This window comes from Indicator indicator, chromosome 11 (assembly GCF_027791375.1).
Source record: "Indicator indicator isolate 239-I01 chromosome 11, UM_Iind_1.1, whole genome shotgun sequence".
In the NCBI taxonomy this organism is placed as follows: Eukaryota; Metazoa; Chordata; class Aves; order Piciformes; family Indicatoridae; genus Indicator; species Indicator indicator.
In genome coordinates, this window is record NC_072020.1 from 14,990,413 (window position 1) to 15,007,103 (window position 16,691).

The 16,691-nt window shown below is 38.2% G+C and overlaps 1 protein-coding gene across 2 annotated transcripts in view; it reads left to right on the forward strand.

Moving 5' to 3' along the window:
- Nucleotides 1-16,691, forward strand: part of VPS41 (VPS41 subunit of HOPS complex) — an 81,844-nt gene that overhangs the window by 43,792 nt on the left and 21,361 nt on the right. For both annotated transcript variants that reach the window (XM_054384849.1, XM_054384850.1), the window contains 7 exons: nt 3,978-4,075; nt 6,495-6,624; nt 8,316-8,431; nt 10,013-10,069; nt 11,751-11,812; nt 12,543-12,624; nt 16,455-16,547. In XM_054384849.1, coding sequence (XP_054240824.1) covers nt 3,978-4,075; nt 6,495-6,624; nt 8,316-8,431; nt 10,013-10,069; nt 11,751-11,812; nt 12,543-12,624; nt 16,455-16,547 — 638 coding nt within the window. The remainder of the gene's footprint in view (nt 1-3,977; nt 4,076-6,494; nt 6,625-8,315; nt 8,432-10,012; nt 10,070-11,750; nt 11,813-12,542; nt 12,625-16,454; nt 16,548-16,691) is intronic.

The window sequence follows — 16,691 nt, forward strand, 5'->3', positions numbered from 1 at the left end:
GGAACATCTTCCTTACGAGGAGAGACCGAAGGAGCTGGGGCTCTTTAGCCTGGAGAAAAGGAGACTAAGGGGTGACCTCATTAATGTTCATAAATATGTAAAGGGTGAGTGCCAAGAGGATGGAGTCAGGCTCTTCTCAGTCATGCCCAATGACAGGACAAGGGGCAATGGGTGGAAGTTGAGGCATAGGAAGTTCCACATAAACATGAGGAAAACATTATTTCACTGTGAGGGTGGTGGAACACTGGAACAGGCTGCCCAGGGGGTTTGTGGAGTCTCCCTCTCTGGAGATATTCAAGACCCACCTGGATGTGTTCCTGCGTGACCTATTCTAGATGATCCTGCTCTGGCAGGAGGGTTGGACTAGATGTTCTCTTGTGGTCCCTTCCAACCCCTAACGTACAGTATTTTCTCGTATCTCAGCAGTTTCAGATTTATGTTCTTTTAGAACCATTCTGAGGGCCTCAGAGTTCCACAAGAATACGTTTGTAAACTGTGATGGCATTAGTCTATAAATGTTTCTTTTGTGGTTTGTAGCCCAGTGAATAAGGAAACGGAGAAATTTTTGCATTGCACGTTAGGTATGTAGAATCCTGTCCTCCTCATCTTCTGACTCTGTCTTGACACATAGCTATACTTGCTCTGAGGCAGGAAGTAAATACAGTACCTACCATGATGCTAAACCAGACAATCCATAATGTGAAAAAGTAACCACCACTGAGCTGTTCTAGCTGTTTGTTTTAAAGAAGATAGTGCTGTGATTGCTTGTGTGAGATATTAGATGGATTATACAGTTCTTGTGCACTGAGTTCTGTGTGGCATTGCTTATTTTATTTACATCTTTCAGCACAATGCTGCTTTTCTTCAGCAATGGCTTCCATTGTCTGTGGTTGTATGTCACAGTTCATTACCTCTGTGGGTCTTCATTCAATGTCAAAGATAAACTCCAGTGGAATGTTTCTATTTAGGTTTAAATGTATGTTAGCTGAGCAGATTGTATCGGTTTAGCTCTGTCAGCTACCACTATGAAGTAGTGTATTGATTAGAAAGTATCGGTATTGAATTACAGGCGTAACAGGGACTAAATGCCATTGTGATCTTGCTTAAAGAGGTCTTGACCTCTGTGCTCATTCCTGATGTGTGCACAAAAGCTGTAATGCTGGACAACTTGTGGTCTGTGCAGGGAATCCTTCCTCAGCTGGAGCCGGTGAGAAGGCTGGTTCCTAAAGAACTAATTAGCACTTTGGATTTAATAAGATGCTTTTTCAAAGTGAAATGGGGCACCTAGTCTTCAATGGCCTTGCCTAGTAGCTCAGGATTTTACATACTTTTATGGAGCTTTGTACTGTTGCATGTAGTTGTAAATAACAGTTCCATTTAAACTTTCCGATATTATTCAATCCTTTGTGTGAGTGTTTTTTTTCTTTTACCCTTTTGAAAGAGGTAAAAGAGCAAGCTGTCTTGCTCTAAACTAAGACACCAACCCAAACAAAAAAATGCAAAACCAAACACCACCACACATTAAGTTTCATGTTAAAATAGGCTTCTTTTAGTTTTAGTCCTCCACATGTGTGTGGATCTTTAAATTCTGGAGACAGTTTCTGTATAGATTTTAGGTAAATAATGTTGCATAAATTGTTTTATTTGTGTAGCATGCTGTGTTTCATACATCTCATTTAATGAACAATGAAAAAAAGATTACAGGTTTTTTTCTTTCTGCTTCCTGGTAATTAGTTTGACAGCTGTACATAGATGCTGAACGTAGAGTAGGTCCACTGTCATCATACCTTCCATCTTTTCTTACGACAGGCATAAACATGTATGACACATGGCCATACCTCAGTCATTCCCATTTGCTTCAATGCTACCTTCATTTTAATTGTTTTGGATCTTTTGAAATTAACAGCATTTCTGCAATGCCTATATATTGAATTTTCTTTTTCCCCCCTTGATCACAACAAAGTGTCCAGAGTAAGTCAAATCCATCTATTAGTGTTCTGTGCAGCTATAACTTCGATAATTTTTTTTCAGTAAGGCTTTTTTGATTAGCTGCATCAAAGGTTTTTAGCAGGTCAAAAAGCACTGTCTTCACCAGCTATTCTTTGTTCAAGGCTGTAGCAGCATTGTGTTTCAACAAGGCCTCTTGAGGAGGACGAGCTAAGAGAAAGCTGAAAGTGAAACCAAGGAAACTAAGCTCTATTTAAAAACAAAGCTTGAGGTGATGATTTTTATTTACTTTTGGTTTCCAGAGCAGTACTACTGCTTGCCCCTATATACACCATTGTGTAACAAACATTTTCACTGGCAGAGGAACTGAAGTTCCAGTGAAAGACACACAGATGGTTTTTTAAAACCATCCCCATAATCTTTCTAAATATACCATTCACTGTGCTGTTGCCCTCTCCAAATCCAAACCACGATATTTTATATAGCCTTGAGAACTTTCTCTTGTCACTTTTTAAAGATGAAAGTTTCTTTGCTTGTTCTTCCACCCAGCATTATGGATATGCCTTTCTTTTTTTCTTTTTTTCTTTTCCATGACTTTTCTTTTCCTGCCTTCCATATTCTTTTAAAATTTAAAATAGTAACTTGTAAACTGGGAATAAGATATATTATGTAGATATATCTGACATGGTTTGTTCAAGATCATCCCTCAGAGCAACATGTGACACAGTTGAAGCAATCTCATCAGTCTTGCAGACTAGAACGAAATGACTCTGCAGGATTACAAATGTGAACCTGTTCTCTCCTGGAATAGATGGAGTGCTCTGCCCTCGTACCAGACTTTGGTCCCCCAGTGATGTCAAAGTGTCAGCAATCATTAAGAGAAAACCAGTATTTGCTTATTCATTGAGAGACAGGTGTCGAATCTGTACTTTACTTGACAGTGTTTTTTCTCCTTTAGCAAGAGGATGATTATTTCTCCTATTCCTTCTTATTACGTTAGCTAAACAAAATTTGTTTTACTGTCATTATGATGCATTTTCTGTTTGCTTTGCTAAAATAATTAGTCACTATTCTAGTAAATAGTAGATACTAGTAATGTATCGTGGTAATCAGTAAGCAAGGAAACTTAGATTCTCATAAAACCATGTTTTGGGAGAAAATGATAATGCATCTGTTTTGGTTTTTTTGGGGGTGTTTTTTTTGTTTGGTTGGTTGGTTTTTTTGTTGGTTTTTTTTTTAACTTACAGATATTAGGGTTTTCTTACATAAGCACTTGGATTTGGACTCCTAAGAGAGGAACTGTACTATAAAACCAACAGAATAAAACTAAATCACTTTTTCTTTGGCAGACATCTGCTTTAATGAGCCTTTTTGTAAATACAGATTAGAACCCTCTCAAAAGAATCGTCATGGGACTGTCTCAATTTCAAGGCCACATTTAGGATATTACATTTTCAATTTTATGAACAAAAAAAGGGGCTATTTAACCACATTTTCTCTGTAATGAAGGTATCCGTAAATCTTCCTGTGACGTTTAAAGTGGTGATAAATAAATAATGATCTTTGTGTTTTCATAAATCATACCAATGGATGTAGCAGGTGTGATTCTCTTATTGCTACATGAGCTTGCTGTGAATATGCAAACCAATGAAGTTCTATTTATTGCCTATTTGATTGATTTTAGCTTTACTTTTTTTTGAAGTGATTACTGAAAATCAGGCTCATTTCAGATGTTTCATCTCTAGCATATCCTGCTAGAGGTTCATTTCAAATGTTTCATCTGTAGCATATCCTGGAACACAAACATTTCTTCTTGCAAGCTTTAATGACATTTAATCTGTTAAATGTAGTATTTATCTTGCTGATCCAGCTGGGAAGCCTGTAGGTTTCTTACATGTCTTGACTCTTCATTTCTATATAGTGCTACTGCACTCTGTTGATTTCTGCTAAAAATCAGTTATGTGTTTTTTTAGGGAATGGCTGATACACATTCATTTATTTAGTGATCTGTTCTCTTCCCTGTATTTCAGTTTTCCAGTTTGACACCGAGTTCTATATCAGTGGACTCGCACCTCTCTGCGACCAGCTCGTTATCCTATCGTATGTGAAGGAGGTCTCTGAAAAGATGGTAATTGTTTTTGTGTTGGAGTTTTTGTAGCACTAAACTGTCCTGTGAGCTGGGCCTTAAGCTAGGCATGCAGATCTGATTAGCTGTGAAAAAATTTGTAGTATGCTGGTAGCAAACAGTGCTTGAATCATCTCTGACGTATAAAATAAGGTCAGTTGAGGTGATGCTGGAGGCTAATGAACTTAGGTTTCAGAAGTCCTGCTTAGGTTCCTTTATTTCTTGCAGAAAGCAGAAAAGGTCTCCAGATAGTCCTTTTCTCTCCTTTTAGTCCTTTTTCCTTCCTCTCTTTTTCTCTCCTTTTCTGTCTTTCTGCTATTTCTGCACCAAAAGAAGTGAAGAATCTCTGTAAGCTATGAGGGGCTTGCTAACACTGCATCTTAGAAGAAATGAGAGTAGTGCAGTTAATCAACTCGGGCAACTGTTATGGATTGGGGTCCATGATTGTAAGCCAGTGGCACCATTGTCTCTCTTACTTCCAAGATTTTAGTTGTGTGTACCCAGGTGCAAGTGTAGATAGGTCAGAATTTAAATTCATGTCAGCTGTGTTCACTGCACACAGGCAAATGCTGCATCTGTCTCCAACATTTATTTCATATTGCCAAATGAAAGGCAAGGCAGTGCAGGAACTCCTTGAAGTTGTGGTGTGAGAATGGCAAATGCTCTTGATCATCACTTTGATAGTACCTCTGCGTTAGGCAGCCATCACCATAGTAACCTTAAGCAACTGGGTGCACAAGTTGCTAGGCAATGAAAAGCTGTAGGTTCAAACAAGTGCTTGAGCCTGCTAAAATCAATAAGGTTAGCTTCCAGCTCTGCTGCAGGATGTCAGATTATTGTTTCTTTATTTATATTAAGGAGAATAATAATGTCATGGCAGTGGTCCCCAAGAGAGGCAGTACAGTAGTTCTCCAGTAAGAGAGAGTCAGTGATAGAAAAGGAGGTAGACAAATGGGATAAGGGAAGGAAAGGAAAAGGTGGGTTGAAATGCTAGGGAGCAAGGAAGGTGGGAAGCTGCTGTTAATGAAGAAGTAGCATGAGAAAGGGGCTGGTTTAAAGGAGGTAGGGACTGATGAAGGTTAAAGTCATTCCAACTGCTTCAGGAAGGGAAGATGAAAAGAGAATTTCAGGTGATATAATAAAGGTAATAGAACACAGGAATTTTTTTTTCCTTCATGTATTTGCTTTTAATTAGCTTTTAAAACAAACTTTAAATGCTGGAGTTGGGTAACTTCACGGTACTCTGAGTAACTCTAGCAAGGAAACAAAAGTATTCTTGTCCTTGACACCATGTCCATGTCCTGGTGTGGTGGGAACTCCTCTGTAGTGTCTTGACTCCGTGTAGCCCAAGCTATTTGAGATTGCAGCTGAAGTGCTGCTCGCTACAAATCCTGTTGGCTTCTGAGGAACACTACTATTCTTACCCTTGATTTCATAGTTTTCAAATGACAGCTTCCTACTATACAAAAATTGGGTCAGAATGCAACTTGTAGCTTGCTTTGTTTGTTTGTTTGTTTTTAGTTTGGGTTTTTAGTGTTGTTTTTTTTTTTTTAGTGTTTCGTTTGGGGGTTTGCTTTTTTTTTATTTTTTTTTCCTATTTTTTATCACTTGCACTGGGGAAGTTAAATTCAGATGGTGCGGGTGCCAAATGGGTAGGCTAGAACTGTCTAAATCCACTTTGTATGCCTTCTTTCTCTTTCATTCTATATTTTGTTAGAATTCACAGCCAAAAGTACAAAATAAGGGATTGTCTTGGCTTAATTAAAGTTACATCTAGCTGAAGACAGTAGCTTCCCTTGTATAAAAGATGAAAATCCATGATGTTGTCTTACCATGACAATGTACAGTGCACTTGAAAGTTCATGTTACTCTAAGATCATCAGCAAGGGTTTTAGATTATTTTCAATTTAATTTTTCCCTATTGCTGCTGGACACTTAAAAGTGCAAACTTAAACACCAGCTAAAACAAATGAACAAACCCCCACAAGTTCATTTTGGTATCATTGATTCATAGAGCTCTATCCTTCAGGGCTTGAGATCAGCTGATAATGTGTCTTAAATTGTTCTGTTGCTTGTTGAACACAAAGGTTGGTGATCATCTGTGATAGCCATGAAATCTTCTGTGAACAGGAGTAAAAAATAGTGAGTTAACTCAGAGGAAGGGTTAGAACTGTGTCTTGTCTAAATCTTCTCTGCACTGATCTGTTCAATGAAAGCAAGCCAACAGTAGAGATGATTTTATGTGGTATTTGAGATGCAATTACAGCTACTCTGTGGAACACAACTTTGTAACTTGAGTGGTTTGCAACTCTTTGGGAATGTTTGCAGCTATTGGATTTCAGCCCTGTCTGTAGGTGACCATCAGCTGGCATTGCTCAGGTGAATCATGCAGGAGGCAACTAAAATGTCACTGTTTTTCTAGGAAGTGGAGTGTTGTGCAAGGCCTAGACTGGATATTGTACAACCACTACCTGAGTCCTGTGAAGAGATCTCTTCTGATGCATTAACAGTACGAGGATTTCAGGAAAATGAATGTAGAGATTATCATTTAGGTAGGTGTTCTTAATATTGTTTTGTTTTCAGAACTTGGTTAAAAAAGACTTGATTTGGGAAAACTCACCGTCTTTTTTTATTTTTGCACCATTTACTTGAATAACTATCTGTAACTGCTTATGACACTGCAGTGTAAAGTGGAAGGAACCAGTCACATGAAAGAAAACAAATGTGCCTACTTAACATCATGATCTGTAATGCCATCTATTTAATCAGAAATATTGAGGAAGGCAGAAATACAGATCTCACATGTTCTCCAGTATCATGGAAAGCAGTATTTTTGATGGAGATGTATTCAACATGTGATCCACAGGACACAAAGGACTTCAAAATAGTGAAATGAAGTGGTACAGTGTCTGGAAAAGCTGCTTAAGTGACAAAGATGGAGTAACTGTTGTTTCAATAGTATGATGCACCTGGACCAACTTAAAAGGGGCACACTGTTGTTTATCTTCCCTGTATTCACAAAGCTGATGCATATAATAGACCCCAGGATGGCAAAATGTAACAAATGGAAACTGGAATTCAGCCAGAGTTAGGTTTAATTACCTAACAGGCAGCGAGATTGAGTCCTGGCACAATATATATCAGCAGCTTAAATCAGATGAGATGGTTTTCTGAGGTATGTGTTGTAGTTCAGAAAGATGCATAACAAAACTAGAGGATCTTTTCAGGTCACTTCCAACCCATAATGTTCTGTGATTCTGTGAAAACTGTTGTGAAATTCCTTGGTGAAGATTATATAGCCTGTGTTATACATAGAGACTCCTTCTGGATTTTAAAATCGGTGAAGTTGAGTTGTAGAATCTTTTCTGGCAGCATGCTTCAAATGATAGTCTTGGCAGGCCCCTTTGTGTATATGAATAAATCTCAGAAACATCTCTACTGCTATCAGTGGAGTTGGGACTTCTTTATACTATCCCTAGGCTGAAGATTGATGCCCACAGTTCTACTTTTATGCTTAATGAATATTATAGTTAATCTGACAAGTCTTAAGGTTTTTTTAATTGCTTTAAAACAAGCATTATTTTGTGAATTGCTTATTAGCTCAGGAGTGTATTTGTATGCTTGCATAGATACAGATAGAGCATGGGGGGTGGCTTTCTTTCCTGTACTTACAGAATATTGATAAGGTTTCTGGGTTCTGTAGAAATAATAACTATTCTCAACAGTCATTTTAGATTTTACCTATAAGTATATTTTTGCTTTCAGCTTTCTCAAAAATAAAGGCTTATGGTATAAGCATATGCATTATACATACAACCTTAACTTATAGCATTGCAAGTGCATTGCTGTAATGATGTGCTGTGTCCCCAGGGGTTATGTCATCTGTCATTTATGCTTTTGATGGCCTTGACCTTGATGGGGAGGATAAGTTTATTGCAGACTATGTAGTTTAATAGTCCTCTAAAAGTATAATAATGTGTTCTAAACAATCATAAAGTTTACACATAGTGGATGAATCAGAATTTGCAATAAGCTTTAGTGATTTTTATTTTTTTCAGAGATGTTTTGCCATTTAAACTGATTTTAATTTATTGGAGACCTCCTAAACAAGCATGTTCTGGAAGAGTAGCCTTGCTGTCTTCTTTACATCTTCTCTTTTTAAATTCCCCTCAAGGGTATACTAAAAAGCGGGCCTTTACTTAAGGAACATATAATAATAACAGAACTGTGTATGCGTTTGCAGAGTATTCAGAAGGTGAATCACTTTTCTATATCATCAGCCCAAGAGATGTGGTTGTGGCCAAAGAGCGGGACCAAGATGACCACATTGACTGGCTTCTGGAGAAGAAGAAATATGAAGTAATGTTTATATTTTTTCCTTCAAGATTTCCTGGTTTGGCAGTTGAAGTGGGGCGATGAACTTTGCTAGGTCATTTGGACTGAATAGTTTCTGTTCCTGCAGTCATTGACTAAATGCTTATGAAAGGTAGACACTGACTATACATCTCTTCATCTCTCTGGAGAGTTAGTCTTCCTACTGAAACAACTCATCTGAGTTGCATTCAAGTGAGGTAGCTGAATTAGAGGCTCCGAATAGTACTCTCAGTAGCAGATATGAAATGTATTATCTGTCACTGAAAATTATTAAAGCTGAGTTTCAGCTTTAAAGCAGCAGAACTGTTAACTAATGAGCTATGTGGATATTTTTCTGTCCCAGTTAAAAAAGCAAGAAAGATGGATGTGGTGAGACCATAATAGATTTTTCCTGTTCTATATCACTTCCATTGTAGAACGAAAAGGTTGTGTTAGGATACTGTGTGTTGCTCCACATGACCTATCTTCAGTGTTGAAGCTTTTAGAGGTTAAGTGTTGTGGTCTTAAACTGCAGGTGCTGGTACTGAAAGTAGTGTCACTCACAAAAAAGCAAAGAGTCTATATTAAAAAAATATTTTTTTTCCCCCTTGGAAAAAAAGCAGTTCAGTATGTGGCTGCATAAATATTGATGTGTTTAAGCATGTGTATTTAAACACCTAAAGCTATAAGTTCTTACAGACAATATCAACACACAGCCAGTGTTCTGGATTTTGATGTCCTGCAGTTAATGACTTGGAACACTTGTTATGATGCATAAAGTAGCCTGCAAATTCTTACTCACCTGTTATTTGTTCGTTGCCCATTGTAAGAAAAAAAAAGAAAGTGGGAAATCCATTCATCACGTACTCCTTTTGTTAACGCAGTCATGATATTCCTCATGCAGATTTGTTTAAATCCTTCTGGATGGTTTTGAATCTGAATAGCAAACTCATATGATGAGTGCAGTTCTGCAGTTTATGTAAATGACAGCATTTGGTCCCTGAAGACTCCAGTAATTTGCAAGTGACAGCTGTGTGGGTGCTTTCTTGAATGCCATTCAAGGTGGTAGATAGCCTGTGTGTTATGATTTATGTTAAAGGTTTCATTTTGTTTGTGAAAGTGCCAGCTTTGTTGCTGTATGTTTTGAAAGAAGTAGAACAGCAGCAAATGACACTTAAATATAAATCAGTCTGACTGGAGAAGACTTTTGGGCTGGGAAAGTGAAAGGTAACCTTTCCCCACCACCTTTCCTGATGATTTTTTTCACAGGTTTTGGTAGTGAAGGGTTCTCATTTGAAAATGATCCAATGTGATTGCATTGTCTGCTGTGTTGTAATCTTACGATTCAATCCTAATATAGAAATGGAGAGTGAACCCAGATGGAAACAAAAGTAGTTTTCTCTTTGGTTGACTGCTTTTGTTTGAGTATGAATTCAAAGCTGTTCATCCAACCATGGCATTAAAAATTCTAGTGCTTCAAATTCACCTTGCTCTGAAAAATAGTTGGCTTATACAGTTCTAGTTCTTTCTGTATTGGATGTTTTATGCATTTGGTTAGTATCTCTGTTTTCTACTTTGTGAATATAGGAAGCGTTGATGGCAGCTGAGATCAGTCAGAAAACCATTAAAAAGCACAAGATTTTGGTAAGTCTCAAAACTTCTACTCCAAACAAAATATCTGATTTTGCTTAGATTGCTGCGAGATGCTACAAGTACAATCCCTGTCCTGTATCTCACCAGACAATAGCTGTCAGGCATACTCCAACTAGCATTCGATTTCTTGGCTTCAGCTGCAGAGCAGAAATGTTAGCATGTGCAACACAAAAGGGTCTGGATTTTGTGAAGGCACCGCTGACATTAGAAGGAAGAGATTTCCACTTCTCTGATTGCTGATGGGGTTTCTGTTTGCTTTTCCTTTTGTATTAAATTTACTGTTGTTTCAAGTCACACACAGTATTGTAATATTAAAAATTGGATGGGGGAGGTGACACGTTTCTCCATGACTTTTACCTTATACACGTGACAAGGTTTTGGGAGGAGTTTAATAGGTGCAATTGGAAAAGCATTTAAATGCTATTGAAATTCACTTGCAGGCTTCACATCTAACTTTTTCATGCTGCTTTGCAATTCTCATTATTTTACATAGTGAAGCTATTTTTCTCCTCTACAGTTACTTCTCATGTTTAATAGTCCCTGCACAGAGCAGCAGAGTATGTTTAAGACAAAAGGGATTAAATGATGTAATAGCCACAAAAGCATTACTCATTTTAGCGCTGTTTTGGTTATTTTTGTTTAAATTGTCTTCAGTGTGAAAACACTGGTATTTCATTAATACTGCTGCTTCTTTACATAAAAGTTTGGATTTAAGTACAAAGTGTTAGAAGATGTGTTTAATTTTTAGCCAGATTACTGCTATAATACACACATTGTGAATCAGTATGTCTTAAAAATTCTGGTGTAGTCCAGAAGTTGAATCAAGACCTAATTGCTGTCACCTCTCACACAGTTGGTATGATTTAGCTGCTTTGTTACCCTTGCTTAAAGACGTAAAGAATTCTTAAAGGTGGTCCTGGCAATACATTAGGAGGAGGAAACATAAAACCTTTTCTTTAGGTTTGCAGAGATTTGCTTCATGAGAATAAAATTCAGTGTGGGCATAGACAAGCAGAGTTATTGGCTGTTTGTCTCTAATGCAAACACCACAGAATATGTTGAGGAGAAAAAAATGTTAACACCAAGATAAGGATTAGGGGTACAGGGTTTTAAACCACTCATTCTCTCACTGCTCAGCAGTGATCAGACCAGTGACACCACACTCACATCCCCTGACAAGTCTGGAGATTTTTCAGGTTGCAGTAATGACCATTGCCCCTTTGCATGTTTTGAATGGAATGCAAGAGTCCTAAACAGCCACAGATCTACAGCATCTTTCCTTATACTGTCATCTTTGTGTTGACAGAAAAAGTATCTCGTACAATGGCTGGTAGTTTTCTTTTTGGGGTAACTAATGCAAGCACTGAATGATCAGCTATGTCTTTTGAATAATGCTTAACATGCAGAAATAGCTCATTCTTCTCAGCATCAATAAGGTTATGAGAATTATCTAAAAGAGCATCTGAATTTGAACCCCTGGGCAGTCTACACAAGGAATTTTTTTGTTGACTGTTCTGTGGACTCTACATCTAAAGGAGAATTTGAAATATCCATTTAGGGCCCGGTGCTTGATTTAACAGCAGTGCATACAGCTGGAATGATAGTTATTGTTGCAGTCAAGTAGTTGACTTCAAAACTTTTAGAACTAATTCTTTATTTTTATTCCCTTCAGGACATTGGCTTAGCCTATATAAATCACCTAGTGGAGAAAGGAGAGTATGACCTGGCTGCTCGGTAACTCATTGTTAAAGGTTTTCTATGGCTAACATGTGTCTCTGTGCAGGGAAAAAGCAAAAGCAAATTATTGATTCTGAAGTATTTTGTGATGTTGATTTGCTATGTGATCTGGAGTTCCTGAAGTTTCAAAACACAGATGAATTACTGTGCCCTTCATGTTCTTGCCTGTAATGATTCGAAAGTTACTTAAACTTCCTAAGGTTTAACTAGAATTGCAAGAGATATTTTTGAAAGAGCCTTGATTTTCCAAAGTCATGCTAGATTTTCAAAACTGAAGTTTTCTTTGGGTGTTGTTAGTGCATCATTACATGTGAGACCATCAGAAGGTAGTTTGTAGTTATGTGGGTATAAACAAAAATGTCAAATATGGACATCTAAAGTAAGGATCAGAAATTACCCAAGATTTGTATTTTCATTTATTTGTAAGCATATGTTTTTAAGTGCTTGATTTTTCTCAGTTGAGATTTAGTAACTTCACTCATCAAGCTAATATGGCTAATAAGGGTGAATGCAAAGTAAGCAGTTAACTCCTCTTGGATGCAACAAAATTGTAAGATCTAAAAGAAGGAGTACCTGGTATACTCTCATTGAAGCAATAATTGCCAAAATGAGTCATCTTTGAAAACGTCTAGGGAGAAGAAAGAAAGGAATTCTTGCAGCAATGCTATTAAATGTATATTACTTTGTGTAGCTAATTTTGTTCTTTCCCCTTTCATCTTCCTTCCAGAAAGTGCCAGAAAATTCTTGGCAAAAACACAGAACTCTGGGAATTTGAAGTTTACAAGTTCAAAGAAATAGGTCAGCTAAAGGTAAGTTAATTTCTGTCCCCACACTCAAGAAACTGGCATGCTATATTGCCTACATGTTTTAACCAACTATCTAAAGGATCACATTTAGTGGCCCAGAGTGGTAGCAGGGTAAAACACTGCCCTTGAAATTCCTGCCCCAGACCTATAGTTTTACAGTTGTCTTTCAGATCAATGTATATATGTTTACATGCCTTAAAACAGTTGGAGGCATAGCACAGGCAGGCACTATTTTAATTTAGTAGCTCCCAAAAAGAAGACAGAGGCCCAAGGCCTTTACTTGCAAAGATACTCACAGTTAAATACATCTTTCCCATTTACATTTCACACTCCTCCAATATGTCCAGGGAAGTTCTACCCCAACTCTTAAGGAAAATAGCCTCTCTGGCTGCCAGCCTTTCCTGAAAACTCGAGTCTCTTGTAACAGACCCACAGCTTTAAGCATCAGAGAAGTTAAATTTCAGAGCAGCAGGAAAAAAGCATACTCTGTGCTAGAAATGGTGGCAAGAAAGAGGAGCAATCAGCCCTGTCTTGTGTTTTCCCTGGTTGCAATCCAGCTACCATAACTATATAAGTTTCATATGGGAGTCTCAGTTAATAAATTGCCCAGGACATGAGGCTATGGTGCTGTCACTGCCAAACCAGTACAAAACGTTATACACGCTCCCTTTGGTAACACGTGTACATTTATTTCTCAATTTTATGTCTTCCTGTTTAAACTTAATGAGCCTAAAAGAAGATATTATTAAGATCTCGCAGCATGCACTCCCTTGCTGGTTTTGAGCTGTTTAATTCTGTTCAGAGCAAAAGTATTTCAGCATTATGGTTTTCAGATATGTCTGACTGTTGTTTTAGAGCCACTCCAGTGCAAGAATAGCCTTGGCTTTTGTATGAGTTCTTAGTGGGTTCATGTGCTCTTTGCCACCTTGGGAGATGAAATCTCATGTTTCTCTCTCTTTATTTCAATTCAATAAAGGACCTGAGTGCAGGTGAAATTTTCATACACAGCTTTTTAGTCCTTTTGGGTTTATTTTGTTTTTTAGATACAAGTGTCTGCAGTGGATGTTTTTCTTGAGTCCACTTATGTCATCCAGCAGAGTGTAAAATACAAAAATATTTGCCGGTTTGCTGTAAAATCATCTCTGCTGAATTACTGCCTTTCTAAACAGTTGGTTGTTTTCAGTCCCTTGAAAGGGGACTTAGAAAAACATAAGATGCAGTCCATTATGTTATTCAGCTTCAAGCTGCAGTTCACAGAGTGGAGTTGGAAGGGACCTCTGGAGATCATCAAGTTCAAACCCCCTGTTAAAGCAGGTTCACCAGTTCTAGAACATGCCTTTCTTATTTTACTATTTCAATTGCATATGAGACCTGAATATCATAAAGGATGAACTAAGCTAAGGCAGATCTAAATGAAGGGGTTCTTGTAAAGCTTGGAGCCACTTGTATGCTATTTGGAATTACTTCCTATTATCTCAACCATAGGGTATTAAACACTATAGTGTTTCTGGGCTATTACAACTTTAAATCCTGCTGAGGAGACTGTATTTGAGACAAAGTATATTTTTGAAAAGGAATTTTTGTGAAGAATTTATACTGCATATAAGTGATTGCCTGAAATCTGATGTTTCTAATCTAATCTGAATAACTAAGATGGCACTAAACCTAAAGGTTTAAATGTGCCCTCCTGCAGAGGGACTAATTAGTGATGCCCCCGTGTAAAAGCCTGTGGAGTGAGTGTCTTGTTTGTCTGTTTTGTGGGTTCAGGGTTTTTTTTCAGTGTTCTGTATTAAAAGGTCCTGTTTGGCTGTAAGAGACTGAATTTTGGTATCTTGACATCTCTTGTGCCTTCAATGAATGTCCTCCAGCAAACTGTGTTATGGCAGTTTCAAGATTTTGGAGCCATGCAATGATCTGTTCCTCTCCTCCAGCAGTGATAGGTTAATGGAAATATGTGCTTGTGCTTGAGTCCCTTCAGTGTAAAATCCAGCTCAGACTGCTGAGGAAGGTGAATGTGAAGGAAAACTCCCAACTCTGCGAGCACTGGCCGTGGCGGCATGAAGGATTTTCTCCATTCCATTGACTCTGCTGTGGCAGCAGTGACTTTCAGCAGGGGTGCAGGATAATCAGCCAGGGGTAGTAACGCTTTAATGACCAAAACATTGGTTAGAGGACACATGAAAGGCTTCACCTGACTGTGGTGAGCATAGCATAGAGCACCATTATTCAGATGACCTCTTTCATCTCATAGGAAGAATTTGTGATCTCCAGCATGGGTCTTAGCTCACCTTTGTGCCTAGGCTTAAAAATAACTTGGATGCTTCTCAGTCTTTGGGGTGGTTCTGATTTTTCTTCAAAGCAGTGGGACTTGAGGCAGGAAAGATTTTCTTCCTGAGGAAGCCTGGCCCCCACACCACAAGGAAGCTGCACTGCTCCACAGCTCCCTGTGCAGCTGAACCATGGCCAGGAGTTGCAGCAAAGCCTGTCAGGCAAGTCTAGGAAGGTAGAAAGTGGGAATAAAAATGGCCATTGGAGAATGTCCTCTCCCTTCAAGTCTACAGCTGATGTCTACCTTGCTTTATGTTCAGAAGGGGCTTTTTTATGAGCAGGTCAGGGATACTATTCCTCAGGTCAGCTGGCAAGACCCGTGCCCTGAGTTAGCTATTGATTTCTGTGGCAGACGATTGGAGCTGATGTTGGCAGCACACTACATTTCAAAGACTGGCCAAGCTCAAACAGTGGGGTGAGAGGAGAGGTCTCCTGTGAGCAATGAACTTTTAATTTTTGCAAAGTCTTCAGCACTGCTTTTCTTTTTATTGCTCTTTTATCTTTACTTCCTTTCTCACCTACAGGTGGAAGGCTGTAAAGGAATATATAACTTAGGCAATTGTTTTGATTTGGATCCTAGGAGAATTTTTTGTGAATAGCCATTGCTGTCTGTAAAACTGCAAAAAAAATAAATTATAGTGAGATGTTATTTCTCCTGCCTTGTTCAAGCAACTTCAGTACCAAAGGGCTACTGCACCACATGCCATTAGTGGGCAACAGGCAACATCTCTGAGTGTTTGGCCTTCAGCTACAACACCCAAAGTCCCAACACAGCTGCTAGCAGTAGGGTTTATTTTGGCAGGTGCTAATTACCTTGGCCTCTAGTTGCATGGAATAATAGTGCTAATAAGATGCTGTGCTGAAATTCCAGGGTATGAGCTGATTCATTATGGCAGGTTCTTGTCTACTGCCTGCCAGAACACAGTTCCTTAACATCTCCTGCAAAGTAACAGATCACATGCCTTCACTCTTTTCCATGGAAAGATGTATTCCAAATTGATTTTCATTTGGGCATGTAAAAATAGCTGACAAAACAGAACTCTCTGTAGAATGTAGTGACATCACAGTAAGTCATAAAGCAAAAGGAAATGTTTTTCAGCTGGTGAATGCTTTTACCCTTTTACAAAATATACAAGATCAAGACTGGACTAAATGAATTTTGAGAACTTCCTTCTTTTGAGAGGTCTTTTATGAATTTTGCTTTGTAAAAGACTAGCAGTAAATACTCAAACTTCTCTAAGGACTATGGATGATTCTCTCTTTCTAACTAGTGTCTTGCCTTCTGTATTTCTAACAACGGTTCTTTCAGATAAGTAATACCATTCCAGTGTGTGCAATCCTAAAGTAAATATGAAACAAACATATTCATACTTGATAATATGAAATACCATATGAAGAGCTTTGGGTTTTTTGTTTCACAACATTTTTTTTTTCCTCTATCATCAGTTTATCAGGGTCTTCCATGTCCTTGCCGTTCTGACACTTCGTTCTCTTTGTCCCTATAGGCAATTAGTCGTTACTTGCCCAGACGGGATCCAGTTTTGAAACCTTTGATCTACGAAATGGTCCTGCATGAGTTTCTGGAGAGTGACTACGAGGTACTGCATCCTGACACGTCCACATGCAACAGTTAATGTCACCAGTGGGGAATTCTGACAGCATATTCTCTACTGTATTTAAATAGATTATCAATGGACAGTTCCACAATAATGAAAAAATATTAAAAGATTAATTTTGGGTTT